Here is a 26,314-nt window from a genome sequence, read left to right as displayed (position 1 = left end):
AATGCCATTTTTTCAATACAAAAATCTAAAAATAGAAAAAGCCAAGGCATTAATTCCCAAAAGTGAAATCCTTCTAGATAAAAAACAAACATCTGCCCCCTCCGTTTCGCAAGTATCTTTTAAATGCTTGCCATTTATTGAATGGTTTGGAAGATTTTTTTTTAACTGAAGTAGTTACACTTCACCGTTACAAACTGATTTAGGCTGTTTTCAAGTATACATACCAAGTGTTCAATTACCCCTCAGTATTGGGAAAAGTGAATCCTCTGATACCCAAGAAAGAAAAATCCTAATTCCCTCCACTCCTCATAAATCCCATCATCTCTCCCAGCCAGCGTGGCTCAGTGGCTGAGTGTCGACCTATGAACCGGTTCGATTCTTGGTCAGGGCACATGCCTGGGTTGTGGACTTGATCCCCAGAGTGAGGGGCGGGGGGGTGCAGGAGGCAGCTGATCAATATCTCTCTCTCTCTCTCTCTCTCTCTCTCTCTCTCTCTCTCTCTCCCTTCCTCTCTGAAATCAATTAAAATATATTTTAAAAATATAAAATAATAAATAAATCCCATCATCTCTATACACACGCTCCCTCCAACCCAGCCAATCCATGCTCAACTTTAAGGAATGAATCACCTTGCAAAAGTTAATTTATTGTTCAGAGTTGCTAACAGACACTTCTCTACATCTTTCTGGGAGTGGGAATGAGGTATGTGAGAAGAAGTGGATGAGGGACACCACTTGGCCCTTGGGAAACTCCCAGATGTACACACAGTTCACAGATGCACACACAAGCCCACAGGTATATGCCCAGGCCCACAGGTCAGAGCAACTGTCCATCCAAATACCGCAGCTTCTTAACCCTCAGAGAATGAGACTTGGTGAAGTATACTGTTGTTTTCAGAAACTACTCTGGAAAACAAAGTCTGTGCAAATGTAGGAAGCACCAGGAACACAATGGAAGAAACTAAAAGAGCCCTCACTCACACTTGGAAAACTGGGGCTTACCTGGGAACTGGTGCTTTTCGTTACTTTAACTGTGCCATTCTGTCTTTAAATTAAGAGAGGATGATTCCAGCCCTAGCCGGTTTTGCTCAGTGGCTAGAGCGTCGGCCTGCGGACCAAAGGGTCCCGGGTTTGATTCCAGTCAAGGGCACGTACCTTGGTTGCAGGTTCCTCCCTGGCCCGGGCCCTAGTTGGGATGCATGCAGGAGGCAACCAATCAATGTGTTTCTCTCACATCAATGTTTCTCTCTGTCTTTCCCTCTCTCTTCCACTCTCCTTAAAAAATCAATGGGAAAATGTCCTCGGGTGAGAATTAACAGAGAGAGAGGGAGAGACAGAGACAGAGAATGATGATGATGATTCCAATACCATCACAAATGTTTCTGGGATTACAAGGATTATAAATACACAAACAAACAAAAAAATCCAAGTAAGCCAAAATGTTTCTTGAAATTCTGCCCCAAATGATAAATACACAGCAATTTTATCACTTCTGGGTCAGGAAGTTGCAAAATATAATGTGACCTACACTCCACTTGTTGAAATTATCTTTCTGCCCTTTTCTCTTTTCCACATTCTCAGTGTCAACACCAGGCCTTCTTTCTCTCCCCAGTGCTAACTGCCAGCAGCCTTGAAACCACAGGTCTTTCTAATTTCTGGTGAAAGAAAGCTCACCAAGATTTCACCTTCTCCATCATAAATCTAAGCATGCAAACATCATTTCCAACAAGGAATTCTGTAAGGTCACAACCGCAGAGTGTGTTGCTATTGACTGGGAAATTAACTTCTAACCTTTCAAAGTCTGAAATTCTAATTGGTTGTCTTATTTAATAAGGTGTTACCCTGGCAATATTCATTGTGACATCTGCTTCCTAAAAGGCATCAATTCCTGCAAGTTTTCTTCATTAAACTGTTTCTCCCTTCTCCCACACTCATGGAGGTAAAATATAATCTATGGCTCTTGGATTTTTAATTGCTTGATTCTTGGAACTTTTTACTTAATAAGTCTGAGAATCTTTGTCTCACTCGAAATAATCAGAGGAAAATTATTCTTTGGCTTGCTACAAAATGACAAATTGTCATTCATAACCTAATATTAAATATTAAAGCCAAGGCATAGATGACATGTTTTCTCACTATAAGCGTCAAAAAAAAAAAAAAAGTTTATAAGAGAAAAAAAACACTGAACTCCAAGTTCAGTCCTAGTCCCATGTCTGCCTGCTGACTAGCTGTGTCATCTTGTGGAAGTAACTTTATTCTGTTAAAAATAAAACACAGGTTATTTGCAATGTTATCTGCTTTTTCCTTGAGTTCCTTAACCTCTCAGTGCCTGTGTCTTCACCTACACAGTGACAATACCTCTATATGTATTATAGCAATAGCTGGACCTCGTAGGACTATTGCCAAAATCAAATGGGATATTCAAGGAAAGCTTTCACCCAGTGCCCAGAACATGGTAAGAGCTCAATTAAGGCAGGCTGAGGATTAGTGGGAGTCTCACTTTGGGAAGACAGAGCCAGATTAGAGTTGTAAGAACTATAGCAGCTGTCTAATCCAACTACCTCACCAGCACAGGAATCACCTGTCTATCTAAAAGGAAACAGAAAAGTCTGAGAGAAAGTACCAAAACAGACAGACTACTATTTTAACTGTAAGAGTAACACATTTTGAATGTGCTTATAATTCACTTGAGATTACCCAATCAGTCATTAACAAATGCATTTCCTAAGTACCAATTATTATTCAAGTTACCGAAGAAAACTGAGCTCCTATTCTACAGAATTGACCAAGATGAGAAGAAAAGACCGGTGAGCTGTAAAGAGACTGGCAGGAAGTAGCAGAGGCACTGATGTGTGATAAAATGCTAAAACTCTAAGTTATAGGCACAAGGAGTTTCAGAGTTAGAATTATCAAACCAAGCTTCTCTGATACTGAGGGGAACCTTGAACAATGAGTTAGGTCTGAAAGACAAAGAAGACGTGAGAAATGTTGGAAATGAGCACGAAGGGAAAAGGCACATATAGAATCCCTACTTAAAAACCCTAGGAATGGTGGCACCAGGGCACTTCACTGGCTGCAGGAGGAGAAGGAAGCCAGCCTTACCTAGTTCGTCGGTGATGAGGTGCTTCCCTTGGATGGAGTTCCGGCACTGGTTGCTGGGCCGACTGCTATTGCCCAAGTTAAACTGCACTTTCCACAGAATGGGCTGATCGTGGTCTTGAACCTGGAGGAGATTCCGATCTCTCACTGCCCTCTCCTCCTACAAAGAGACCATAAAAGAAAAGATTAAAGTATCATTTCTTATATTTTCACCAATTTTTTCATAGAAACAGCAACAGAACAGACACAATTTTTAAAAAGCTTGCACAAGAATCTGCATTCCCCTGGTATGAGCAAAATCTGAGCCAAAGTCACAAAATCAAATGCAGAAAAATAAATTAGGGCTATGCTATGCTTCGCAACTGGAGTTCTTACATGAATGCCCCTTGATTACGTGCACATTATAAATAGGTATAAAAGTGTTAGAGCTAAGATAACAGTATGGCAAGGTATACTACAAGCTATTAACATGGAAGGGACATAAGTGATTATTAACAGCTTTTAGCATTTTTGTTTTTAAAATGATAAAAACATTATTTAAAAACATAATTATCATTAACAATAGGAGACACTAAGGGATCTACAGAAACGCTATACTAGCCTTGAAAGTTTCCTGTAAATCTATAATTATTCCAAAATAAAAAGTTTATCTTTAAAAAAACATAATTGCCCTAACCCCGTGGTCGGCAAACTGCGGCTCGTGAGCCACATGCGGCTCTTTGGCCCCTTGAGTGTGGCTCTTCCTAAGCTTTAGGGGTACCCTAATTAAGTTAATAACAATGTACCTACCTATATGGTTAAAGTTTAAACAATTTGGCTCTCAAAAGAAATTTCAATCGTTGTACTGTTGATATTTGGCTCTGTTGACTAATGAGTTTGCTGACCACTGGGCTAGCCGATTTGGCTCAGTGGATAGAGTGTTATCCCGTGGACTGAAGGGTCCTGGGCTCGATTGTGGTCAAGGGCATGTTCCTCAGTTGCAGGCTTGATCTCCAGCCTTGGTTGGGAGGCAACCAATCAATGTATCTCTCTCACATCAATGTTTTTCTCTGGTGTCTCTCCCACTCCCTTCCACTCTCTCTAAAAATCAGTGGAAAAATATCCTGGGGTGAGGATTAACAACAACAAAAAAACAACAACATAATTACCAACATTAAAGACAAAAATTGCCCACAATCCCATCACTTACATAAAGTGCTATCTATTTTTGCATATTAACTTCTAGCCTTCTGACCCTGACATTTACACTTACAAATGAGGATGCTTGGCATTCAGCGCTTCTTGACACTAATTAGATGGTAAACCATTCAAGCAGCTACATTATCTCGAGAATCACATTTTAAGGCTACATAATAATCCATCATGTCGATGTGCCATAATTTGTAAACATATCCTCTACAGATCAACATTTAGCCCATTCTTGACTTTTGTTATCAGATAGCAATGCAATAGAAATGTAGTTTTTACTTATTCTCTTGAATAAATAAATAAATAAATAGTACTTCTACAATTACTTTGTAGAAGTAATTATTATAAGTAGTCATGTCATACAGTGCCAAATAACTTCCCTGAAGTTATACATACACCATTTGTAATATTACCAGCATTTACATAAGATAGTGTTTACAATTTACCACGCCTCACCAGGACTGGATTGTGTTCTTCAAATTACTAGTGTGAAACAATCCTTCAAGGTGGCTTTCATTTCTACTCTGCCCCTCCCTCCTGCTTCTTTTAAAGGAAAGAACTGGCACCAGCAGGAACAGGATGGGTTATGCAAAAACAACATCTGTGTTCTTCGGGTGCAAGAAGAGGAGCTAAATGCAGAAGCCTTGGGAACTAGGGCAAATCACTTAGGTGCACACTGCTTAACTACCTGTGAATTCATACTCCTCTGCTCTGCTGGGACCTATCAGTTAACTGCATAATCAAGCTACGTGCAAACTAAACTGAGCGTCAAATGCTACCCTAGATAAATTAACAGCCATAAGGACTGTTAAGAGGCTGGTCAAAGTACAGTAAACTGGCTCTCACAAGGTTAAAAGTGCTCTTAACATTACTCTCAAACTATCCTGTTATTCTTCCTGAGGGAAAAAAAACACACAAGAGTTCATGAACAAGTGCATCCCAGAAGGACCTCTTCCACATAACTACATTCCTGGTAAACAGGAAGGCAATTCTCCCAGCACTTGATTTTCCAAACATGAATATTCAAGACCTTGCCAAAAGGATTAGATAAGAGCTGTACAATCAAAAAGATTGTACAGAGATTGTGTAAGATAGCAATGGTAATGAATTAGTACATGTTCACTTGTGTGAAAGTCTAGTCACGCAAAGGGTGTGAAGGGGGCCCTGATGGATTCCTTTATTGGATAAGTACTTTTAAACCTTCCTCCAAGTGTTCCACCTACTCTATTAGGTTGTCTCAATTTTACACGTGTGTGTGTGTGTGTGTGTGTATACACACTTTTTTTTAATTCATTCAAAGGTTTCAAGATGGTACAATGCATAAGGAAACAGAGACAATAGTAGCCAAGTTCTCTAATCCCAAAGAGCCTTCAGAGCAGTTGATAAAGAGGTAGCAGAAATCAGTGCAATCGACCACCACCAATGTCCACAGGGACTACACTGGGATACAAAGAAAAGAGCGGGAACAAAAAGGAACAAACATGCACACAAAGAACTTTCTTCATAAACTGTTAAGGAGCTATAGAAATGTTTTCATTACTCATATGTTACTTAACCTGATTTTAAAGGGGGGATATTAATAACTGTCCTATTCTTCAGGGGTCATAAGGGTCAAATGAGATAAATGTTCCATTTACGTAGTGAAGCACTTAAACAGAAGGCATTGCCATTAAAAGATTTGCTTATGTTTCTCAAAAGAAAAAAGGGGGGGGGGGTGGCGAGTAAAAGGCCAGGAGGCATCCCAAATGTCTAATATTTGGGGAATGAATGCCTCAATATGGCCTAATCAAGGAAAATTTTAGTTATAAAAAAACTGTACTTAAAAAACACTTTTAAAGATGGATACAATGCACATATGTAAAGAAACAGTATGCCCAATTATATTTTAAAAATATGAAAAATGAAGAAGAAAATATGCCCAGGTATCATCAGCGACTCCCTCTGGTTGGTGAGACTGCTAGTAGTGTTCCTCCTCTACCCTTTGCTGATCAGTGGAAAGCAAAAAACAGATTAGCAACTCGCTCTTATGACTTATTCCACTGTACTTTAGACAGTATCTAACTTGGCACCAATTTACAGTTAATTACTTTCAAGCTGAAGGCATGAATATGTTTTCAAGGAGTTACACAAATACCTGAGATATTCAGAAACTGCGCCACTTGAACAAGTCTGAGACCATTTCCTTACAAGTAAGGACCCTTCTGACTCCAAGATTGGGAATTCTGTCATCTCAGCTCACACACCCACGCAGCATTCGGCCCACCCTGCCGCTCTATCATGGCATCTTGCTTTGTTTCCTTCGTATCGTACATCATTGTCTGAAAAAGCTTTGCTTTTTTGCCACTTCTCCCCCCGACCCACTCCCGCAGAACAGAGGCTCTTGGAGAGGAAGGCTTTTCTGCTTTGCCCCTCACTGTACCTCCATCATCCAGCAGACAGTGCCTTAGCAACACAGCTGGTGCTCACTGAACATTTGTTAAATAACTGTGCCCAAGTCACCTGGCACCACTCACCATTCCCAATCCTCTCCCCCAGTGGCATCCCTGCCATTGTCACTAATTTCTCCTGCACTCCCATCTCTGTAATTTAAACTATCCCCCAAAGCATTAATTAACATGAAAACCAAAGAAATGAGGAATTCAAAGCAGTAGAGGATAATCCACGATTCTCTAGGCACAAGCACCACCTCTGCTCCAGCAGTGCCTGGTCTCACTGCAGCAGAGCTCGGATGCCAAGGAGCTGGGAAGTTGTCCACGTCCTCTTCTCAAGTATCCTAACCTCTCCCACCCCACTCATTCCCTGTCACCACCTCCACGTTCCAGATGAAGACACTGAGGCTAGGCCAAATGAAGCAGACCCCAAGTCACCCAGTTCGGAGTGGCAGACACCAAAACTGCAGGGAGAGCGAAGCAGGAGCAGCACACACAAAAATGCACATGGGAGAACGTCAGACAAGTTTTTGGTCCCAAGGATCATTCATACTCTTAAAAATTACTGAGGGCCCAATATGTGGGTTTATAAGAATTATGGCCGTTGATATTTATCATCTTGGAAAGTAAAACAAATTCCTAAAATACGTGTTTTCAATACATTGTTTTTTATTCCTTTAACAATAACAATGAACCCATTACTATCACATGTCAACCATTTTTGTTGTGTAAAGAAATTTAGTGAGAAGAGAAAATGTTTTTACATTTCTGCAGATCTTTTCAGTGTCTGGCTTAAAGGAAGACAGCTGGATTCTCACATGTCTCCCTGCATTCAATCTGCTGCAGTATGTTGTTCAGGCTGAACCACCTGAAAAAAACCTACCTCACACAGATGTGCAGTTGGAAATAGGAGGAGCATTTTAATGGCTTTTCCAGATAACTATGGACATTCTTCTTTGATGCTACATCAAAACTTGACAAGCATAGTAGCTTCTTAAAAGTTCACTGCAAATGGTGCAACCACTTTTGAAAACAGTCGGGCAGTTTTTCAAAAAGTTAAACATAAAGTCACCACCGTATGACCTAGCAATCCCATTCCTAGGACCAAATCCAAGAGAACTGAGAACGTATTTCCAAACAAAACCGTGTACACCCATGCACATAATAGCATTATTTATAATAGCCAGAAGGTGTTAACAACCGAAGTGTCCATCAACTGATAAATGGAAAAAAAACAAAATATGGTAGATACATACCAGGGAATATTATTCGGACACAAAAATGAAGTAGTAGCACATGCTACAACATGGATGAATCCTGAAAACACAGGCTTCTAACCGAAAGAAACCAGACACAGAAGACCACAGACTATCAGAGTCCATTTATGTGAAGTGTCCAGAATAGGCAAATTCATAGAGACAGAAAGTTGACTGTATGGTTGGCAGGGGCTGACTGGCAGGCATAGAAGGTTACAGCCCAAGTGTTTGTTTTACTTAATTACTTAGTTTTTGTTAGGCTGCGGGGGAAATCTGCAAAACAAAAATTCTGTCAATAGTTTTAAAGAAATCACAATCATCACCCCCGTCAAAAAAAAAAATTTAAACCCTGACTGTCATAATTGACAGGTTTTAAAAAGACACATTGTAACACTGTAATTTTTTTTAAATATATTTTTATTGATTTTTTACAGAGAGGAAGGGAGAGAGATAGAGAGTTAGAAACATTGATGAGAGAGAAACATCGATCAGCTGCCTCCTGCACATCTCCTACTGGGGATGTGCCCGCAACCCAGGTACATGCCCTTGACCGGAATCGAACCTGGGACCTTTCAGTCCGCAAGCTGACGCTCCACTGAGCCAAACCGGTTTTGGCTAACACTGTAATTTTTAAAAAATGAACAAGGCACCAGCCCAGAATGATTCTGTTGAGCATCATCCCATGAACTGAAAGTCCCGGGTTCAATTCCTGGTCAGGGCACATGCCAGGGCTGTGGGCTTGATCCCCGTGGTGGGCATGTAGGAGATAGCTGACTGATGTTTCTCATATCGATGTTTCTCTTCCTCTCTCCCCCCCCTCTCTTTAAAATCAATAAAGATGTATTTTTACAAAAATGAACAAGGTGCACTGGAGTACTTAAAAGGAGATTGTAAAGGAGGTCAGAATGGACAGCATCTGACCAGTAGGAATGTGCCAGATTGAGAAGACAGGAAAAGTCATCCCAATTAGAAAGACAGCCCGGCCAGCATGGCTCAGTGGCTGAGTGTCAGCCTATGAACCAGAAGGTCATGGTTTGATTCCCGGTCAGGGCATATGCCCAGGTTGCAGGCTCCATCCCCAATGTGGGCGTGCAGGAGGCAGTTGATCAATTACACTCTCTCTCATCACTGATGTTTCTCTTTCTTTCTCTCTCTGTTTCTCTCTCTCTGGAAGCAACAAAAATATTTTTTTAAAGACTCATTTGTTTCAATGTTTGAGTCCCCATGAAGGGCCTGGCAGAATTCTATGGGCTGGGATTCTATGAAGAACACAATTCTCTGTTCTCAAGGAAATTACACTCTAGAAGGGACAGATCAGCAAGTAAATGAGCAAATGTCCAGTTCTTACCACAAAGGAAATAAAGCAGGACTATGGGCGAAGGGGAAGACATTTAGATTGTGTCACCCCATGTGGCCCGAGGCAGTCACATTCAGTCTGACCTGAAGTGACATAAAAGAGTCACCGTGATTCTGGAACAGTCTGGAGCTTGTCCAGTGCAGCAAGAACCCAAAGAACGTACAACCCCATTGCTAGGACAAGAAAGGAAGCACAGGCCTGCTGGTGGCCACCGCATGGTCCAGACAGGGATGAAGGCAGCCTGACTTAAGGTGGCAGCAGTGACAATTAGGAGAAACAAGTAAGTTCAGGAGATGCCGTGGAGGCAGGAGATGATAGAATTTGGGGTTTTCTGGACAGGCCCAGACTGGAGTTATGAACTGGGATCTCAAGAGCATACAGCTTGCACTTGGACAATGATGCCGGCGATCACCTGGGCCAGGTAGGGAGGGAGGCCGCGGTCTGAGTTCTGGCTCACTCGCAGCTCTCAGAGGCCCACCAGCCAGAGAAGGGACAGCACCTGACCACGAGAAGCTGCCTGGGAGGTGGCAGAAAACACCTAAGCCCTGACCGGTTTGGCTCAGTGGACAGAGCATCGACCTGCAGACTGAAGGGTCCCAGGTTCGATTCCTTGGTTGTGGGCACATCCCCAGTAGGGGGCGTGCAGGAGGCAGCTGATCGATGTTTCGCTCTCATCCATGTTTCTGACTCTCTATCCCTCTCCCTTCCTCTCTGTAAAAAAAAAAAAAAAAAAAAAAAAAAAATCAATAAAATATATTTTTTTTAAAAAAAAGAAAACACCTAAGTTCCTGTGAATGTCACCCACGTCTCGGTCAAGGATAGACGCTTAAACCCTCGCCTGTTTGCCTACACTTCCCTGCCTTCCCTTTTCCAGGCTCCCCCGCGACCCGCTAAAACTTGGGTGACTGCAACGTTTATTTACTTCCCGCTCGTTGCTATGTTTTATGCATGAACTTGAGGGTGAAAGGGGGGTCTCTTGATAACTTGAACACCTCGGGGTCGGGTCACCCTTTCTAAAAACCCTAAGGCTCAAGTTGGACTCTGAACACACCCAGCTGCCGCGCTGGGTAACACTTCCTACCGAAGCGCCCTGCCTTGTCGCCCTAAATCCGCACGTGGCGTTCGATCTGAGGAGGTGGGAGGAGAGGACACTGCGCTCACGCGATGCACAGAGAGGACGCCCCACGGCGAGTCTCCCGGGGGGACCACCGCGCCCCGAGCTGAACGCAGCGCGGCCCCGCAGCTCGGCTACTTGCCGGCCCCACCGGCCGTTCTCGGAGGCTCGGTTTCCCGGCTGTCACCCGGGACAGCCGCGAAGATGCGGTGAGGAAGGCTCGCCGGCGGGCAAGGAGGAAGCAGGCGGGGGCGATGGGGGTAATACCACCGGCGCCAGGGCCACCGCCCGGGGTTCGAGGCCCCGGAGCTGGCCTAGCAGCGCCTTCTCACCCATCACCCCCGCAGGAGCGGTCCCTCCGCCCGGCCTCGGTCCTGGGCAGGAAGGCCCACCTCCCCGGGCACCGGAGCGGCGCGGCTGCCAGGCAGCTCCCCCACGTGGGGAGGGAGCAGGGCGGCCGGGAGAGCGGCCCGCGCACGGCGCCCGGAGCAAACGCGGGACAGCGAGAGGCCACTCACCTGCTTGAAGGTGCTGGTGAGGAAGTAGACGAGCGAGAGCCCGAAGACCAGGGCGAGCACCCACCGCTTCCGCAGGAGCCGGCGCCACACCATGGCCGCCAGGTTCACCATGCCGGCGCGGACGCGGGGCGCGGCGGCCGGGGCGCGGAACGGGGCAGGCCCGGAACCCGGGCGGCATGGCCCCTACGCGGCGGGCAGCCCCATTCCTCACGCCGGGCGCCGGCCCCGCGGCCCTCAGCCGAGCCAGCTCCCGACAGCCACCCCGCGCCGCCTCACGTGACCAGGTCCTAAGTCCCGCCTTCACGAGCCTGGCGATTTCACCGGGCCTCGTTCGGCCTCATTGCCATTGGTCCCTGCAGACATGCGGATTCCTATTGGCTGAATCCCGGGAAGGGGGCGGGCAATCATGTGCGTGCGGCGGGAGTAGCTGTGCCGGGCTCCTAGCGCCCAGCCAGTCAGCCCTGGAGAGAATCCTGTCAGAGGCCGGAAGCCCTCGAAAGTCACGTGCTCCCAGGGCTGCACGAATGATTGGCTGGGAAGGACATGAATGATGCTGCTGTGATTGCTGAATCGTCTCGGCAGGTAAAGAGAGAAAGCGTTGGTTTTGTTTTTTGCTTTTTGGTGTGTGTTTTCTTTCCTGTGGTCCGTGTAGACTCCTGCCCTTGCAGTCCCGAGGGCATTTTGCGTTGAACGTTGGGTGCAGGAATGAAAAACGCTCCCGGCATTGTACCAGTGCACCTGCCAGCTTCCAGTGCGATTAACGCAGGAGATGCTCTCCTGCATGCATTTCACTGCAGTCAGGTAAAGGTCTGGGGGCCCAACTTAAAAAATGACCTGTATTGTCATTTTTCATAGGGCAGAAGTACGATGCGTGCCGCAGAGGATTAAAAGGCGTTTCTTTCCGATGCGTCCCACGTGCAAAAATTTATTCCAGATTTCAATATTGGAATAATTAAGGTCGGCTTCCAACAAAGTATTTGGAGCCCCTGCAAAAGCAAGCATATGGAATTAGAATCTTGGGCATTTCATTTAGGAGGCTGGGTCAGATTTGTGGATGGAAGCTTTAGGATACTATATTTTATTTTCCCCAAGGATAAGCAGCTGATGGGGTATCTTCAGATGAGGACATTAAGCTGACATTGCAAGTTCTGAAAGTTGAGAATTTTTTTTGTTTGTTAATCCTCACCCAAGGATATTTTTCCATTGATTTTTAGAGAGAACGGAAGGGAGAGGGAGAGACAGAAAAACAGATGTGAGAGAGACACATCGATTGGTTGCCTCCTACATGCACCCCAAACAAGAGCCAGGGAACCTGCAACCAAGGTACGTGCCTTTGATCAGAATCGAACCCAGGACCCTTCAGTCCAAGGGTGGACGCTCTCTCCACTGAGCCAAACTGGCTAGGGTGAAAGTTAAGAAATATTTACATAATGAGCTTTCCTTCATATATGAAAATGGAACTACTGACCCATTTCTTAACTGAGTTTCCAAAAGAGAAAGAAGGCTTAGCTAGTGGGTTTTCTCTTTAATCGTTGGCCCTAGTAATACCAATGCTGACTCCTGAAAAAGCTGGCCAGGATGAGGAAGCCATTCAACAGCCAATTATGGTGGCCAGAACTAAAAGAATCAGATAGGATATTGGGTTATACAAAAAACATTCAAGGAGGCTAAACCTATTCATGGGACGTCTACACCCTTTATTTCTCTTCTAGGGTGAAAAGTCTAGGAGGGAGCAAGGGATGCAGGAAAAGGTACCAAGAAACCCATGGGTGTTTTACTCATTGAATAAGTCTCGTTGAGTGCTACTCTGTGCCAGGCAGTGTTCTAGATGCTGAGGTAGAGGGGGAAGCCAGGTAGACAGGCTCCCTGCTTTTGTGGCACTTATCCTTCTACTAGGGCCGTGATGGCAAACCTATGACATGGGTGTCAGAGGTGACACGCGTGTCAGCAGTGACACGCAAACTCAATCTTTTGGTTTATTTTTCTTTGTTAAATGGCATTTAAATATATAAAATAAATATCAAAAATATAAGTCTTTGTTTTACTATGGTGTCAAAGATCAAAAAATTTCTATATGTGACACGGCACCAGAGTTAAGTTAGGGTTTTTCAAAATGCTGACACGCCGAGCTCAAAAGGTTCGCCATCACTGTCCTAGGGGATACATCATAAATAAGTAAGCAAACATGTAAATTAATACGTGCTATGAAGAAGGTTAAACAGGACAATGTTTGGTGGGTCAGGAGGTCTAGAGGAGAAGGCCTCTGGGAGGAGGTGACATTTAACCTGAAGAAATTAGCCACAAGGAAAAGCATTCCAGGGAGAAGGAACAGCAAACTCAAAGGGCCTGGGGCAGGGACAGCTGGCGTGTTTGAGGAACAGAAAGTCCACTGTGGCTGGAGGGGCGTGGTTAAACGGAGAGTAGAGAGAAATGTGGCTGGACACAGGTAAGCTCCATCAGCTAGAACCTGTAGGCCAGTGGTCCTCAACCTTCTGGCCCTTTAAATACAGTTCCTCATGTGGTGACCCAACCATAAAATTATTTTCGTTGCTACTTCATAACTGTCATGTTGCTACTGTGATGAATCGTCATGTAACTATCTGATATGCAGGATGGTCTTAGGCGACCCCTGTGAAAGGGTCGTTCGACCGCCAAAGGGGTCGCGACCCACAGGTTGAGAACCGCTGGCTGTGAACTGAAGTTGGATTTTATTCTGATTGCAATGGAAAGCCATTGGGGGGTTCTAAAACATATGTTCTGTATTCCCCAATTAGGACTCAGTTTCACAATAGGACAAAATGCATTGAGATCATGACCATTCTCAGAAGCCCTAAAGAGGGGTCGGGGAGAAGCTAATCAGAGAGTTGGAGCAGATGGAATCATGTGCTATGTGCCCATGATGCTCCAAGATTATTCAGAGGTTCGGGGCATCGGTGGACTGACTATTCATGTAAGTGTTCTGTTCCACCCAGGGTTTGGAGTCTCTCATAAACGCCCCTGACCTGAGCATCTGTCTGGAGAGGACGAGGCAGGGGAGGCCTGCTTTCTCTGCAATCCAGTGATCACATCCCCGTCAGGATCCCTGCATGCCCGCTTCAGGTGTCGTCAGCATGGAATTCTGAAGTCCATGTGGCTCCTCACAGTAAACAAGGTGACGTGAGAATATGTGAGAATTCACATGTTCATTACCACTTTATCCATTGTGAGTGCTGGAAAGAGGCTTTGGGCTCAGCCACTCCATGCCCCCCCGTTTAACAGATGAGGAATCTGTGTCCACAGAGGTGACTGATTTGCCCAGAGTCAGACAGCAAGTTAGGGGCAGCATCAGTCTCGAATCCACGTCTTCGCCTGCCAGTCCGCTGCTCACTTCACCTCCTCCATCACCTCTTTGCTGCACAGTTCAATGTTTTCCTCTCTCCCATGAGGACTTCCGCCGCGTCTGGGCCTCAACAACCTCATCTGTGAAATGGGGTGATAACACTTTCCTCAATAGGATTGAGTGTCGAATGGCGTAGCGGGTGGAAACAAGGTTTAGAAAATGTCAGAGTGCTCTAGGGATATGAGATATGAGTAGTCCTTATTTATAATTACCATGGCAGTCTGACAGGCAGTGGGGATGTTGGGAGACTCTGGCTTATGCCGTGTGTTGGCTTTCAGGTCTTAAGGAAAATGCAGAGACGCCACAGCAGTAACACGGATAACGGTCCACCCGAAAGGTAGGCATCTTCTGGTTTCATTCCATCTGGCGGCGCTGGGCTTCGAGTGGTCAGGGGCAGCTCAAAGCTGTTGTGAGTAATACCTGTATCTCAGGGTTCTTTGTTTGAGGAGCAGAGGAGATCTGATTAGAAACTGCTTTGCACAGTGATGGCCTATACCCGTGGTCGGCAAACTGCGGCTCGCGAGCCACATGCAGCTCTTTGGCCCCTTCAGTGTGGCTCTTCCACAAAATACCACGTGCGGGCATGCACGTACAGTGCAAATGAAACTTCGTGGCCCATTCGCAGAAGTCGGTATCTTGTGGAAGAGCCGGTATTTTGTGGAAGAGCCACACTGAAGGGGCCGAAGAGCCACACTGAAGGGGCCAAAGAGCCACATGTGGCTCGCAAGCCATGGTTTGCTGAGCTGCAGTTTGCCGACCACTGGCCTATACTACTCAATGCATAACTGCTGGCTGTGGCTCTTATGGTAATTCTCAAAGCCTGTGTGACAGGTGATGCACTTGACTCATTGTATCAATGATTGCACCCATGAGATTTTAATTTATGGAGGTGACTGAGTGACAACATGGAGAGGCTAATGCCATTGAAAGAAGATCTTTATTACTTACATTTCCCGAGAGAAGGGGACATGTTACACCACGTAGGGCCACAGGGGAAGCACCAGGGTCGCCCAGGAGGCAGAAGGGAGCAAAGGGAAAACATCGGCCACAGTTTTTATTGTGTTTTCTGCACAAATCAGGCCAGGGCAGAGGAAACAGCTTAGCATCGTCTACTTTGAGCGATGTCAGCGGGCTCTGGGCTAAAGGGTGGTCTCGGGTTGCCTGGTGCCTGGTCCTGGGTGACTCAGGGCAGGAGAAATATTGGCTGGATATGTGAGCATTAGATCAAGGAGGTGGCTGGGGATATGGGCTCTGGATTGCAAGGAAGTTGTAAACAACTTTGGCTGTTAGTTTGCCCCTGTAATGAGCGGATGCCAAATAGACAAACAGAATCTATGGAAACACAGTTAAAACACTCCTGTGCTAGGATTTCTCTAGTTAAGCCCAAGAGAGAACACACCATGGGACCCGTTCTCAGGTTGTGACAGTATCTCAGCCCCAGACTCCTGCCCTTCTGCACCCCCCCCCCCCCCAACATGCGAGCACATGCATGCGATGAGCAGGCATCCAAGCTTTTCCTCCCTCGGATCACATTCCAGTTCCCGTGCGATTCGGAGATTGGCTGCAAAATCAGAGTACCCACCAGTCCCGGCATTGGGCCCGAGTTTTGCAACAAGCCTGCCTGTTCTGCAGGGAAGAGCTCTGGCCTTAAATCACACGACTCTTGGCCAAATCCCAGCTCAGCCCCTTCCCACCTATGATGCCTTTGGAACGTGACTTTACCCCTAGGCCTCCATTTCTCCACCCATAAATGGCAGATGATGACACCCAGGTTTCTTGTGAAGGAGCGAATGGATATGAAAACGCACAAACACAGCATCCAAATAATAAGCATGCCCGTTGGAGCTTTTCCAGCCTCTGAAGACAGAATGCTGCCTGCTCTCCAGTGAACCGTGAGATCTTTGGGGGCAGAAGAAGAATGGCCACCATGTGTTGCACTCACTCTGTGCCATTGATGAGGTCGGGACTGTTTTTATCACCATTTTGACAGAGGAGGAAACTGAGGCTCAGAGAGTTGAAGTGAATTACCTGAAGTCCCACAGCCAGGAAGCGGCAGGGCTGAGATTGGGATCCCAGGCCACTTGCCAGCTATCTCCCGCACCCCCACCCTGAGTCTGTGCATTGAGCCAGCGGTCTCCTCGCTGGGCAGATCCAGTCCTCTCCTGGGTTGCCTCCCACACTAGCCCTTAAGTGGTTAAGTTAGAAGTAGAGCCGCTGCCTCCCCAAGGAATATTCTTTCCCATTTAGGCTGAAATCTCGGCTGGATGCTAGAGCCCAGCTATAAAAAGCTGCTTGGTGGATTGAGCCTTCACTGGTTGTACTAGAGGTCCCATGAGCCCCGTGAACTCAGAGGGTTGGTGAGTTAAGGGGGCCAGGAAGACTTTCCAGGTCCTTGTGGGGCAGTGGGAGAGAGAGTGGCCCCCATGTGGGCCAGGGTGGGCACCTGCCAGGACTCAGTCGTTCTTAGCTTCTTAACGTGCAGAAAAAGCTCGAGGCCCCTTGAGGATCATAGCCATGGTGTCAGTTGTTGTTGTCATTATTAATATTGTCTTTATTATCATGCCAAACCCAAGGGAGAGGGACCACACATTTCCTGGGATTTTGGAGGCAGCAGGGGATGCGCCAGGTGGTAGGGGAGTAGGTAGCCATCTTCAAGCTCCCCTCCCTTGCACCAGGTTTGTGATAACTTACCCCCGGGTCAAGTTTGTGAAGCCAGAGTAATCAACCCTGAGATTTCTCCAGACCAGCATTGCCCCTGCTGGGTTTCACCGGTGTTCTCTAAGACAGCAGTCACCAACCGGTGGTCCGCGGACTGACCACTGGTGGTCCGTGAGGTCCAAAAGGTTGGTGACCGCTGCTCTAAGACATTCATAGGTCTTACACACACACACACACACACACACACACACACACACACACACACACAAAATTCCATGGTGAGATAAGTTTGGAAAACACTAAGTTTAAGCATAATTAATTTTTCCAATTGCAGGCCTTGTCAGAGCCTTTAGTGTGCTCATTCATTCATTCTTTCAAACACTGTTTCTTGAGCATGTTTTACGTACCAGGTGCATTGTGCTGGGTAGGAGAGATATACAGTGGGGGCAAACAATCATGATCTTTGACTTCATGGCAAGGGCCCAGTCTGAAGTGCTATCCTCAGTGCTTACTACACATGAGAATCACCAGGCGGCTCTGAAGACCTAGGAGAGGCCAGGCCCCGCCCTCAGAGATTTTGGTTCAGTAGGGCAACACAGGGTCCCAGGCACCTGTACCAGGTATTTTTCAAAAGCTCCCCTGAATGGTTATAATGTGCAGCTAGGGTTGAGAGCCACAGGTAAGCAGTGAATGATGATTTGTGATCAGTCCCGTGCAGCTGAGGTCAGGGTGCAATGAGAACTAGGAATAAGGAGATGTCATTTGCTGGGAGTAGGTCGGGCGCTCCACCAAGGAAGATGAGCATAGGTATCGAGGTGGGTCAGGGTGAGGGTGACATCTAGTGCAGGGGACAGCCTGTGCAAAGGCCCTACAGTAGGAAGCCTTGGGTAGTGAGGGAAGGGCACACGGTGAGATTGGAGTTTGGGGCTAGCTAATCCAGGGTGTCTACATGCTCATCTCTCGGAGCCTCAGCTTCTTTATCTGATCATCTGTGCAACTTTGGACAAGTTATTCTCTCTCTTTCTCCCCCTCTCTCTGTGCCTCAGTTTCTTGATCTGTCAAATGGGGGTATTATTAGGACCTTAATTCTCAGGGTTGGTAAGAAGATTTAAAGAGTTGATCAGTGGAAAGCACTTAGAAAACTGTCTGGTACGTAGTAGATTTTCAATAAAGAGCATGGGCCTGTTGCTGTTATTTGAATGAGTTTGCTAGGCCTGCCGTGGCAAGGTGCCGCACACGGCGGGCCTCAAACAACAGAAATGTGTCTCCTCGCGGTTCTGGAGGCTGGAAGTTCGAGATCAGGGAGATGAAGATACTGTCAGTGTTGGTTTCTTCTGAGGCGTCTCTCCTTCGCCTGTAGGTGTCCTCACATCATTCTCCCTCCTGTGTGTGTCAGTGCAAGGATACCATTCATATTGGATGAGGGCCTGCCCTAATGACCTCATTTCATTAGTCACTTCTGCAGAGCACCTGCCTCCAAAGTACAGTCACACTCTGCGGTCCTGGGGGTTAGGGCTTCACCATAGGAGTTTGTGGGGAGGCAAAATTCAGCTTAGGACATTATTGATACTGTTACCTGCCCCCCAGTCTCCCCTGGGTGACTTTCTTTCTACCTCTCTGACTTGGTGGGGCTTCCTCTTCCCTTCTGGCCTAGAAATCGCAGCCAAGCACTCAGCCCCGAGGTGAGCGTGAATGAAGGGGGCGTCTTTGAGAGTCTGAAGGCAGAAGCCGCCTCCCCGCCAGCGCTCTTCTCCGGCCTCTCGGGCCTCCCAACAGGCAGCCTTCCCGCCGCCCCATTCCCATCCAGCCTGGTGCTGGGGGCCTCTGCCAGCGGTGGGGACGTGTTCCTCCAGATGCCAGCATCCAGGGAGGAGGGTGGGGGCCGGGGCGAGGGCGGCACCTACCACCACCGCCAGCCCCACCACCACTTTCACCACGGAGGACACCGTGGGAGCTCGCTGCTGCAGCACGTGGGCGGGGACCACCGGGCACACGCAGATGAAGCGGGTGATGAGCACCCGGGCACTCCCGCCCCTGCCCTGTCCGAGCTGAAGGCCGTGGTCTGCTGGCTCCAGAAAGGCCTGCCCTTCATCCTGATCCTCCTTACCAAACTGTGCTTCCAGCATAAGCTCGGTGAGTCCCAGGGACACGGGGATTTCAGCTGCGGGTACGGGGCTCTCCATCCAAATGCCAGGGAAAGGCAGCAGAGACCCTCGCCATGCAGTAAGAGTATGGGATTCTGAGTCAGTCCTGGGTTCGAATCCTGGCAGACTAGCTGTGTGACTTCAGGCAAGTCACTCACCTTCTCTGAGCCTCTGTTTCCTCACCTGTCCAGTGGGGGTTGTGATAGGAGCTTCCCTTGCTGGTTGGTTGGTGTGAAGGAAGAGAGTGTAGTAATAAAGAGTTCAGAGTACTTGGGTCTGAACTCAGGCTCTGCCCCTTCCTAGCTGTGTGACACTGGATTCGTTATTAACTACTCTGTGCCTCATCTATAAAATGAGGGTTATAGTACAACATACTTCATGAGATTGCAGGAGGTTAAATGAATTAATATGTTTAAAGCACTTAGGACAGTGCTATGCAAGGATAGGTTATTATTTTCATTATTTTTCTTATTAATATACGTAAAGACAGAATGACTCCTGAAAAAGCTGGCCAGGATGAGGAAGCCATTCCTCCCTTGATTTTTAGAGAGAACGGAAGGAACATAGAATCTGGCACAGAGCAAGTGCTCAGTAAATACTCCCTATTGTTAGTAGTATTAGGAAGTAAGATAATGATTCATAAAGTGATTAGCCTTGCACCAGACACATACTTCACATTCAATAAGTGGTCTCTGGTATGCTGTCATTATTATTATTATTACTAGAGGCCTGGTGCACGAATTCGTGCATGGTTGGGTCCCTCAGGGTAGCCTGCGGAGATCGGGCCCCAGCTCGCACCCCCAGCCTCGCAGCCCCACAGTCCTACCTGGCACCCTACCTTGGCCTGGCGCCGCCCCCTCACCTGCTCCACCATCCCGCCTACGGGGTGATCGATTGGGGCTGGGCCCCCACCTGGCTTCCTGAGCATTTGGGAGCCAGGCGGCAGCCCGGCCCCCCCCCCCCCCCCCCCCCCGCCGCTGCTGGTCGCCATCTGCTCACCTGCTCCACCATCCTACCACGGTCCCTGTCTTGTCGGGGCCCATCAGGGCCAGCAGCACCTCCAATGCTGCCCGCTGCCAGCGCCGTGTAGCTGACGCCACCATGTTTCGCGCCACCCTCTGGTGGTCAGCGCATGTCATAGCGAGCAGTCGAACTCCCAGTTGAACTTCTGCCCCCGGGGACAATTTGCATATTAGGCTTTTATTGTATAGGATTACTAGAAGCCCAGAGTGTGAAATCACGCAGCCCCACCCTCCCGCACCGGTCTTTGGTTGTTACGGCATTAGGGCCACAGGCCTTTTATAATATAGACTGGAAGCCCGGTGCACAAAAATTTGTGCACTGGCAGGGGGGGCGGATGTCCCTCAGCCCAACCTGTGCCCTCTCATAGTCTTGGACCCCTCGGGAGATAACCACCTGCTGGCTTAGGCCCGCTCCCCTGGTGGCAGATGGCACGCCCGATCCCGCGGTGTCTGCCCCATCTCCCCCGGTTGCAGATGGCAGGCCAGAATCCCAAGCTTGGTCTGGCGGCCGCTCAGATAGTGCTGCCACCCGCCCCGCCTGCCCCGCCCCACACATGACAGGCCTGGATCCCGGGCTGGGGCAGGCGGCGCCTGGGGATCTCACTGCCGCCCGCCCCGCCCCACACACGATAGGCCTGGATCTCGTGCTGGGGCGGCCAGTGGCTAGGGATCGCACTGCCGCCAGCCCCAGGCGGGGAGGTGCAGCGGGACTTGCCTGCAGTATGCAAATTAGCCGCCATGTTTGTTGGCAGTTAATTTGCATATCATGCTGATTAGCCAATGGGAGGTGTAGCAAAGGTACGGTCAATTACCATGTTTGTCTATTATTAGATAGGATTACTTATTGTTACCAGATCATGGTGTTGCTGTGCCTGAGAGAGTTTTAGGCTGCTGTTTTAGTCCTATAGTAGGAATGATGGTACAAATGATCTCATGCCTTACTACGTCCCATAGACAATATCTAGAGGAGATGAGGCCATTCTATGTGTCCTATTTTCGCCTTTCTGGAGATTCTACCTGACTCGCATCACCCCACCTTCCTTGTTGGGTGCTGTCATGGCTGCCTCCCTTTTCATTCCTAGACATGAAAGCCAGTATGTTTCCTTTTATCCTGAGTTCCCTTACGCTCACAACCTAAATCTTATTCTCAAGTATGGCCAGTTTCTTTTTCATTTGGCAGGTTTGTTTATTGCTCAAAGAGGAAACTAGAAGGAACGGTAGGGTTACTAGTTTTTATTTCATATATTTCCAGTGAAGAAATACCTCTTTGACAAAGTAGAGTCAGAAAAGTACGTGGATTGCACGCACTATTAAAAAAGTGGAAGTGAACTCCAAGCAGGAGAAGCTGTGCACTTGGTGTGAAAGCAGAACCCTGTCTACAGGTTATGAAAAGTAGGATTTGCAAATCCCTATTCTGGGAGAACTCCAAGATGGCAGCTTGGCAAACAGTGGCAATTGAATGAAGTGGAATAAAATTCAGTTCTATTCCCCCATCTGCCAGGGTCATGTTTTTCTGTCAGCAGGAGTTTTTTTTTTCCCCTTTAACATTAAACTTTTTGAAAAATATGTTTTTATTGATTCTCGAGAGAGAGAGGAAGGGAGAGGGATAGAGATAGAAACATTGATCGGCTGCCTCCTGCACGCCCTCTACTGGGGATCCAGCACACATCCCGGGCATGTGCCCTGCCTGGGAATTGAACTGGTAACCTCTTGGTTCATGGGTCAACACTCAACTACTGAGCCACACCGGCTGGGCTTAACATAAACTTTCATTCCTTACTAGAGGCCCAACACACGAAATTCTTGCAAGAGTAGGCCTTCACAGCGGGCAGCTGCCTGGATCCCTCCATTGAAGCTGCAGCGGCTGCCTCCATCCTGCTGCTGCAGCCCCCGCTTCTTCTGGAAGGTCGCCAGAAGGACGTCCGGTCTAATTAGCATATTACGTTTTCATTATTAGAGGTGGTGTCACGGTCCTTTTCTATGCATGCTTTTATTACAAGTAACACACCTCAGATTCTTTCTGAAAGTAAATATAATAGTAGGTACCATTGACTGGCTGCTAGAGATGGTGCTATCTAAGCATTATCCCTCCAGGGGAAAGTACTGTTACTTTTCTGTCCATTTTATAGATGAGGAAAGGGGGCTCAGAGAGGTGCAGTGACTAGCCATAGCTCACACAGAGAGGAGGTCGTGGAGCCAGGATTTGAACCCAGGTCTTACCAGGCTGCACAGCCCGTGCTCCTCACCCTGTCCTATGAAATGCCCCCGAGAGGCACCAGTCACATCCCTCGACTGAGAGTGGCTCGAGGGTCTCTAAAGTGGGACTAGGCCCAAGTCCCCTAGAAGTGAGATTTTCTCTCTTCTAAGGTTAGTCTGTAAACTCAAAGGGCCAGGGACGTGTCTTTTTAATGTTGCTCACCGTCCCCAGTGAGCCGGGCCCGGCCTGATGAGTCTCAGTGGCGGTGTTCGGTCCTCCTCTGTCCCGCAGGCATTGCTGTGTGCATCGGGATGGCCACCACCTTCGCCTACGCCAACTCCACCCTCCGAGAACAGGTCTCTCTGAAGGTGAGTCACCTGGTGAATTCGTCTTCCATGGCTGCTCTAACAAATGACCTCAACCTTAGTGGCTTAAAGCAATGTCCGTTGAATATTTTACAGTTCTGTCCATCGCAGTCTGAAGGGAGCCTCTCTTCGCTAAGATCAGGGCGAACAGGGCTGTGTTCCTGAGGGAGGGTCTGGAGGAGAAGGTTTTCTTGCCTTTTCCAGCTTCTGGAGGTCGCTCACATTCTCTGGCTCCAGGCCCCTTCCTCCTCTTTGAGCTGGCAGGCACCATTGCATCTCTGTGACCATCTTTCCAGTCACACCCCCTCTCACTCTCCCCTTCTGTCTCCCTCTTCCACTTCTAGGGACCCTTGTGATGACATTGCATCCACCTGGATAATCCACAGTCTCCCCCGCATCTCAAGATCAACTGATTTGCAACCATAATTCCACCTGCATCCTTAATTCCCCTTTGCCATGTGACCTGACAGATTCACAGGCTGCAGGGATTAGGATGGGGGCATTTTGGGGGGGTGGTCATTCTTCTGCCTGCCACCCTGGGCAGAGCCTTTGAGGTGCCATCCTTCTCCCAAGCCCATCCATCTGCGGTGCCTTCCCAGCCCAGTCCCTTCACCCTCCTGGCATTCAACCAGTTAGCTCGCTTGCAACCCACCCTTATGGTTAAGGCCATTCCACTGTCACGGCCGGGTGCCACACAGCTTCACCTCCATCATCCTAAATGCCCTCTAAGATTTGCTGAGCACTAACCATGCCCAGCACAGCTAGGCCCATTGCACAGCTCATCTTGCACATTTGTCCCAGATACCTGGGGGAGGAGGGCACACAGAGTCATTCTTAACTCGTTTTTCCAATAGGAAACAGCGCCTCAGAGACACTAAGTTCCTTGCCTGGGGTCCCATAGCCAGTGCCAGTGGTGGCATCAAGACAGCAACCTGGGCATTGAGCCCACAAGGATGTGCTCAGCCTTGGTTCAAATTCCAGCTTCACCCACGAGCAGCTCTTAGATAGGTTGGTTACCGTGGTAACCTCAGCCTCAGGTGCCACCTCTGGAAAAGGAACCTCTGACACCCATAGAGAGGATCGAATGAGACAGTGCAGAGAAGGTGTTTGGCACGGGGCCTGGCATACAGGTAACGTCGAATGGAGCTATTTTTAACAAGCCTGTGCGTTGTACTGTGCGTGTGGCCCCACGACAGCACCACCCTCTCTGGTCCTCCTTTGGGGCCATCTGCTTTCTCAAAAAGCTCCTGGGCCTCCGTGAGGGGTGAAGGGCAGTCGGTCTGCATTGGTCACAAGCCGTTGAGGGCCAGAGCTGGGCATGGAGCCAGAGGTTCTCCCTGACCCCGAGTCTCATCTTCTCCAGGCAGACCCCTTTCTGCTGCTATTAGAACAACAGGTTGGCTGACGCCATAAGGGCAGGCTTTGGGGGCTGGCTGTCTTTCAAATGCATGAGCCTTCACATGGTGCCTTGGCTTGAGTTTTCGGGGGTAAAAAGGTACCTGTCTCCGTGGACAAGCTTCCGGGGGCCCGGAAACCTATGAAGTGAAGACACAGGTGACGTTTTGCCTGTCTGCACATATTTTCTGTGAAAGAGAATCTCCATAACCCTTAGTAAGTTTAGGGATCTCAGCTTAACATTAGAGAACTACCTGCTTTGTCCTTCAGAGTGTGGCTTCTCGGGGCATGGCTAATTCCCTCTTTCTCTTCCACCTTCGGTTTAGATTTACAGAGGACTCAACTGGAATCCATTATTTATGGGGGTAAAAGGGCTGCCGAGTGGGTTAATCACATTGATGAGAGCCGTTGGTTGGTTGGAGGTGGTTTCTAGGGTCGTTAACCTTGACCGCTCCTGGAATAATGGGTGGATGGAGATGCATTTATTTTGTCTGCTCTGGAAATATGCCTCGTAAGGGTGTGTGGGGCGCTGAGCTGTGTCTGGAGACAGTGGAGCATTTACCGAAACCGCAGGGAAGGTTACACTGGGAAAGCTATGACCTCATCCTATTCCAGCAAGGCAGCCTCCCTGGTCCAGGAAGAGACGAGCTTTTGAGAATCAGCACACGGGGGTCTACGTTTGTCTCCCGGGGTACACAGGCGGGGACACGCCAGCCCGGCGCCGCCTCCAGAAATTTCCTGGGATTGTTCTCAGGCCGAGAAGCTGCTGGGAAACCGCAAACTGAGAGCGCTTTCCAGCTTGTCTTCCTGGGGACTAAACAGAAACGAGGCTGCAGAAAGGGAAGTGGGATGGGTTGTGAAGGGCTCGGCGGCCGAGGGTACGGGTTTGAATGTAGTCCTGTAAATGTGGCCCTCCACTGAACGGTGGGTCAGTCCAGGGCAGTAGCCCTGAGGGCCGTGCTGGCAGAAGTGAGAACAGGAGTTTCCAGTTTATAGTTGTTAATTGCCTCCTGGGTTGTAAAGTCTGAATACTGGGTCCTGCCATTCAGCCAGCCTGAAATCTGAGCCCATACCAGGCTGAATGTTGACATTTGTGAATCTTACTTCATCCTTAACAAAACCCCCATTTTTAAATGAATAAGAGTTACTTAATTAGGTTGAAGGTTCAATTCCTGGTCAGGGCACATGCCCCGGTTGGGGCTCAGTCCCCAGTAGGGGGCATGCAGGAGGCAGCCGATTGACGGTTCTCTCTCATCAATGTTTCTCTCCTCCCTTCCTCTCTGTATTTAAAAAAAAAAAAAATTTTTTTTTAAATTAAAGAGTTACTTAACCTCTCTTTACCTTAGTTCCTAACGGTAAATGTGAACTAACATTTATTATATGCCAGGCACTGTTCTAAGCATTTATGTACATTCATTCTCACAACTCACAAGACAGATACAATATAGACCCATATTCAGATAAGAAAAGGGAAATGAAGAGTTTAAGTAGCTTTCCCGGGGTTGGATAGTCGCCAGGTAGCAGATCAGGGACTTGAACTTGGGCTTCTAGCTCCAGAATCTGTGCTTCTAACCACTTTGCTATCCTGCCTTTCCAGGTTGTTCTCGGAGCAGGTTCCCACATTTCTGTCACCTTCTCTGTAACCGTCCCTTGGATCCCGGTGGGAAGGGAAGAGGCCGGTGCCCTTCTTTCACCATTGCCCTGCTCCCTCCAAATCCTCGAGAAAGGGAAAAGTTGTCACTTGTCATAAAATGTTCTGGAACGTTCTGCCGTGTGCACCTTTGGCATTGCAGCATCCTCATAGATTCGCTTTTCCTCTGCAGGAGAAGAGGTCGGTGCTGGTCATCTTGTGGATCTTGGCCTTCCTGGCGGGGAACACTCTGTATGTTCTCTACACGTTCAGTTCCCAGCAGCTGTACAACAGGTGAGCAGGGGGCGGGGGGACTTGGTTGGGCTTAGGATGCTCAGCCCTTCTGTGTCGCATTGTTATAAACACGCGTGCCTGGAGCAGAGCTCTCTAGTAGAAATAGAACGCAAGCCCCGTGTGTAACTTTCTAGTAGCCACATAGTCGGGGAGGGCTGGCCCGTGAGGGCCTCCAGGATGAGGTTGAAACTCGAGCCAAGCTTTCCGATCGTGTACATCTCTTTTGAACAGTGACTGTGAGGAGTGAGCCGTTTTGCCACATTCTGGGGC

General features: G+C 48.1%; 2 protein-coding genes across 13 annotated transcripts in view; one reads left to right on the top strand and one right to left on the bottom strand.

Moving 5' to 3' along the window:
• Positions 1-11,263, bottom strand: part of SPRING1 (SREBF pathway regulator in golgi 1) — a 70,247-nt gene extending 58,984 nt beyond the window's left edge. For 3 of the 11 annotated variants that reach the window (XM_059676450.1, XM_059676449.1, XM_059676451.1), the window contains exons 1-2: positions 10,961-11,229; positions 3,102-3,258 (exon numbers count right to left, since the gene is read on the bottom strand). In XM_059676450.1, coding sequence (XP_059532433.1) covers positions 3,102-3,258; positions 10,961-11,071 — 268 coding nt within the window. In that variant the 5' untranslated portion in view covers positions 11,072-11,229. Of the gene's footprint in view, positions 1-3,101; positions 3,259-10,960 lie in introns of all 11 variants that reach the window. The other 8 variants (XM_059676445.1, XM_059676444.1, XM_059676447.1 and 5 more) reach the window with 6 other exon arrangements.
• A 37-nt stretch (positions 11,264-11,300) lies between these two features.
• The window catches only part of RNFT2 (ring finger protein, transmembrane 2), a 51,858-nt gene continuing 36,844 nt past the window's right edge, over positions 11,301-26,314 (top strand). Inside the window, exons 1-6 of one of the 2 annotated variants that reach the window (XM_059676440.1) lie at positions 11,301-11,542; positions 13,933-14,111; positions 14,618-14,676; positions 18,652-19,130; positions 22,652-22,728; positions 25,944-26,044. In XM_059676440.1, coding sequence (XP_059532423.1) covers positions 14,088-14,111; positions 14,618-14,676; positions 18,652-19,130; positions 22,652-22,728; positions 25,944-26,044 — 740 coding nt within the window. In that variant the 5' untranslated portion in view covers positions 11,301-11,542; positions 13,933-14,087. The remainder of the gene's footprint in view (positions 11,543-13,932; positions 14,112-14,617; positions 14,677-18,651; positions 19,131-22,651; positions 22,729-25,943; positions 26,045-26,314) is intronic. The other variant, XM_059676442.1, reaches the window with a different exon arrangement.

The sequence above is a fragment of the Myotis daubentonii genome, chromosome 19, assembly GCF_963259705.1.
Source record: "Myotis daubentonii chromosome 19, mMyoDau2.1, whole genome shotgun sequence".
Taxonomy (NCBI): domain Eukaryota; kingdom Metazoa; phylum Chordata; class Mammalia; order Chiroptera; family Vespertilionidae; genus Myotis; species Myotis daubentonii.
Note: the sequence above shows the minus strand (reverse complement) of the source record. Positions and strands in the feature narration are given on the sequence as shown.